Source organism: Nanorana parkeri, unplaced genomic scaffold, assembly GCF_000935625.1.
Source record: "Nanorana parkeri isolate BGI_ZX_2015 unplaced genomic scaffold, ASM93562v1 scaffold4034, whole genome shotgun sequence".
Lineage (NCBI taxonomy): Eukaryota > Metazoa > Chordata > Amphibia > Anura > Dicroglossidae > Nanorana > Nanorana parkeri.
This window is the reverse complement of record NW_017310301.1, coordinates 20,192-24,702: the sequence shown is the minus strand read 5'-3', so window position 1 is coordinate 24,702 and position 4,511 is coordinate 20,192. Positions and strand designations below refer to the sequence as shown.

General features: G+C 48.8%; 1 protein-coding gene across 1 annotated transcript in view; it reads left to right on the top strand.

Annotated features, from left to right (window-relative positions):
- Nucleotides 1-168: 168 nt before the first annotated feature.
- The window catches only part of LOC108803687 (OTU domain-containing protein 7B-like), a gene marked incomplete at its 5' end in the record, with an annotated part of 14,510 nt that continues 10,167 nt past the window's right edge, over nt 169-4,511 (top strand). Inside the window, 3 exons of the mRNA XM_018575509.1 lie at nt 169-384; nt 3,064-3,165; nt 3,250-3,377. Of these exons, the coding sequence (XP_018431011.1) occupies nt 169-384; nt 3,064-3,165; nt 3,250-3,377 (446 nt within the window). The remainder of the gene's footprint in view (nt 385-3,063; nt 3,166-3,249; nt 3,378-4,511) is intronic.

The following is a 4,511-nucleotide window of genomic DNA, read 5'->3' as shown; positions in this document are numbered from 1 at the left end:
ATATAGTAGCAGGACATCTTATAGTATATAGTAGCACGACAAAATCAAAGAGCAATTATGTTCTAAGCGTTGGAAAGACAATGATATACCTTCCTATAACATGGCTGCCTACATCCTCCATGCAGATGTTATCATGACTTACACTGTCTCTCTTCTTCTGTCCTTCAGAGAAACGCCTATCTAGAGGCATCTCCCATGCCAGCTCGTCCATTGTTTCCTTGGCCCGGTCGCATGTCTCCACCAATGGCAGTGGCGATCATCCACTAGAGATGCCATTGTGCACCTTCCAGCTGCCTGACCTGACCGTGTACAGTGATGACTTCCGCGGCTTCATCGAGCACGATCTCATTGAGCAGTCCATGCTGGTGGCCTTGGAGCATGCCGGTGAGTTCTCTACAGACCTTCTGCTAGAAGTATTAAAGCCGAACTCCTGACACACCGCCAGATACATATATAATGTTTACTGTCCACCCAGTCCTGACATTTACACAGCTCTGTTACAGAGCATGGCCATGTGTGGCAGGGAAGGTAAACTGATTTTTCTGGCCATGTATTAGACGCTTTACTCCTATCTGGGGCTCCATTAAACAGATTTCCCCTCACTTCCTGTTCTATTGACAACATTTACCAGACAGGAAAAACCAAATCTGCTATTTATCATAAATTGTTACCTTTTTGTTGTGTGTTGTCACCATTTTTGCTGCATCTCCTGCGGCCTCTTTGAGTCTATTTTGTCTACATGTTCTCCTTGGGAAGGTGGAGGCGGGAGATTTTACTGATGGTGACACCAGTGGACCATGCCGGCATAATGGGGTTTTTTAATTCCAAGATCTTTATTCATCATAAAACAGACACAAAATAAACAAGAAGTCCAAAACGTGGACGTGTGAAAGGTGCAGATCCTTAGATCAGCAAAAGGCCGACATAATGACCCTCCAAACGGAGATAAGTGATGAAATGTTCCATTATGCAAATCATCAGGTCGTGGCAAACCGAAGTTCAATGTGACGGGAAGAATGCGTATCGGGATCACAAGCCGCAGAACGAAGAGAAATGTAAACGCAGGGCTCAGGAAACGCTGGGAGGAGCAAGAAAGCAGACTACAGAGCACATGCCGCATAATGTTATCTGAGCCCCGTGTGAGAGAGTGAACACACAAGAGCAGGACTGGGAGTGAGACAGTTGTCACCCTGTAATAGGAAGTGCCCAAGCACTTCCTGTTATAGGAAACAAGGACCGCCATGGCAGGATCACCACGGATCATTTGCAGCTTTACAAGGATTGGCGATGACGTGAATGTGTTTAACGCTTCTCTGAGATTTGATTATTTGGTTGTCACCGAGAAGTTGAGTCTTTGGGGGAAGTCTTCGGTCCGGATACCGGGCAGGATTTGTTGGCCATGTTTCTTCATCTTCTCTCCGTATTAGTCACTCTTCTACAGATCATGACGGCGTTGCGTGAATCGGGGGCCGGCGTTGTACGGATCGGGGCCGGCGTTGTACGGATCGGGGCCGTACATGGATAGCGGGAACGGAATTTCACATATTTGATAAATCAATCTCCATTGCTGGGGGAGGGTGACACCCAACCTGCAGATTCTTCAAGGGTGATGTCACCGGGGCAGAGCAATGGCTGCTGGGTAATTAGTCAGACTCCAGAGCCGCACACAAAACCTGATGAAACTTCTGTCTGGTTTTTTTCTTTTTTTTTTGTCTTCAGAAATCTTTATTCGTACATCTAAGGATCTTACAGTCCACGAGTTTGTCTCTGATGTGATTTAAAGAGCCAGCGCTCAAATGAACTATGTTTGTAACCTGATCTGAGCGCTCACAATACCTTTCCTGATGAAACCGATGCGTCAGATCTGCTCCCAATGTCGTGTGTCACATGACCAAATGTAGGAGTGCTGGTCACATGATCTATACTGGGGGGTGTAGGGGGATCACAGTTCAGGAGAGCACATTTATTCCTCCATGTTGTTTCTCATCCCCTCTGACACTCGCTGGTTCTATGGAACCGCACAGACTGCCGGGCTGACAGAATCACAAACCGTTGCCGGCGGTTTCCTCTCGGTATTTGCTTTGGCCGCCATGTTGGCATTATTACCACAACAATGAAGAAGTTGCTGAGCCAGGAAGTGCCAAGTCGGCACTGATAACACCGGCACGTCTGTGACCACACGGAGGCCCAAAAAGAATGATGTGAAAGCTTCTTGTAACGAATGTTTCTGATGTGTGAGTTCCGGGAGCAGCAGACATTGTCGTCATACAAGAGTCATGTATGTTCTGGAAGCATGGTGAGCTTTGTTCCACATGTGTGCAGTAAGTTCACACTCAGGTGGCTCAGCATGACATGGAATCCCATTCATTTCTATGGCCGTTGTTCACACCTGAGCGTTGTGTCGCTGGAGAAAGTACACGAGCTTCAGCAGATTTTGGGGGGGAAAGTTTGTGTGACAACGTGTGGGGGAGGGGTTAATCTTACGTGGCATTGCTGGCGCTCTGGAACGCATCCATTTGGCTCCAGTGGTCCTTTGTGGCCATATTGTCCCCAGGAGACGTTCTGCCAGGCGGGTGAAGCGGATCCCTTCCCCCGATATCTCCTCTTGGCTTGCGGTTGGAGTTCCTGCATAAAAGTGTAATGGCCGCCGCCGTAGCACGCGCAGGAATGCGGGTCGGCGGCTGTGCCGGAAGCGCTGTGACATTGTAATAACGGTAACCTGCTTCTGCTGAACACGCATGTTCCAGGAAACGCTGAGCGTTGGAAGTCTCCGATATTCATGGACACGTTCTGCTGATTTTGTCTTTATTTGGAAGAAGTTTATTTAAAGCGTAAGCGCACTTTTGCAGCATGACCCACATTCCCTCGCCAGTCATCAGGGGGCGGCTCTGACCTGGGGAAGCAAATCCCTACTGCCAGACGTGGTAAGACATGCGTAACGGGGAGGAGATGAGATGTGGGGAACCTAAAGCCAATACCGCCGACTAGTCCTGTTCCCCTCTGCTTGTGTTTTGTTGTTTGCACACAACATGCGTAACGCATGTGAACTTCCTGTCTCCGCAGGTCGCCTGAACTGGTGGATACAGGTGGACCCGTCGTACCAGAGGCTCCTTCCTTTGGCCACTACAGGAGATGGGAACTGCTTGCTGCATGCAGCCTCCCTTGGTGGGTCTATATGTTGTAATATGACATGTCACATGACTCCAAAGAACACGTCAAAGCCCTGATTGTTATTGCCTCTTGTTTCAGGGATGTGGGGCTTCCACGACCGAGACCTCATGCTGCGCAAGTCTCTCTACACTTTGATGGACAAGGGCGCCGAGAAAGAGGCGCTGAAACGCAGGTGGAGGTTCCAGCAAACTATGCAGAATAAGGAGGTATGGTGGGATTCTTACAGAAGAGATTCCTTCACCAGCCATGACACATGTAGGAGAGATTCCTTCACCAGCCATGACACATGTACAAGAGATTCCTTCACCAGCCATGACACATGTACAAGAGATTCCTTCACCAGCCATGACACATGTACAAGAGATTCCTTCACCAGCCATGACACATGTAGGAGAGATTCCTTCACCAGCCATGACACATGTAGGAGAGATTCCTTCACCAGCCATGACACATGTAGGAGAGATTCCTTCACCAGCCATGACACATGTAGGAGAGATTCCTTCACCAGCCATGACACATGTAGGAGAGATTCCTTCACCAGCCATGACACATGTAGGAGAGATTCCTTCACCAGCCATGACACATGTAGGAGAGATTCCTTCACCAGCCATGACACATGTAGGAGAGATTCCTTCACCAGCCATGACACATGTAGGAGAGATTCCTTCACCAGCCATGACACATGTAGAAGAAGAGGTTGGGATATGTGTCATTGTGTTACCACCTTTTCATGACATGAGGAGTCAGGTTGGTGTGTGCAGAGATGATATTGCTACAATGTGTTTTATCTGTGTGATGGATGAGTCATGTGTAGCGATCGTCCGGGGCAACAATCCTGACACTTTCATACACAAGACCGGCCCAGCTCCTCGCACTCAACTATAAAGAAGCCAAATGGGTTTTTGGAATGAGTTGGGAAAGGCTTAAAGCAGGGACGGCCAAACTCCGCCCCCTCCAACTGAGACTACAAATCCCATGAAGCATCTCTCTCCTGGAGTCGTGTCTGCAATGCCTCATGGGATTTGTAGTTCCACCACAGCTGGAGGGGCGGAGTTTGGCTACCTCTGGCTTAGAACCTTTGTCGGGGTTTTCACAATGAAGTTATCCGGCAGTGAGGGAAAATTCAGGAGATGAGGTGAACACTCACAATGTGTTAGTCGATGACAGAGACCTACTATATATATATATATGCCTTACCTGCTCCCCTGCTGTGATAGCATGCCCCTGGTCATGTGACTACATGGGCCTGTTGATTGGCTGCTAGACCTGAGCACGGTCACAGGGGGGCAGGTCACATCTTCCCCTATACCTAGATGTGCCGGGTTAGGTAAGGACTTGGG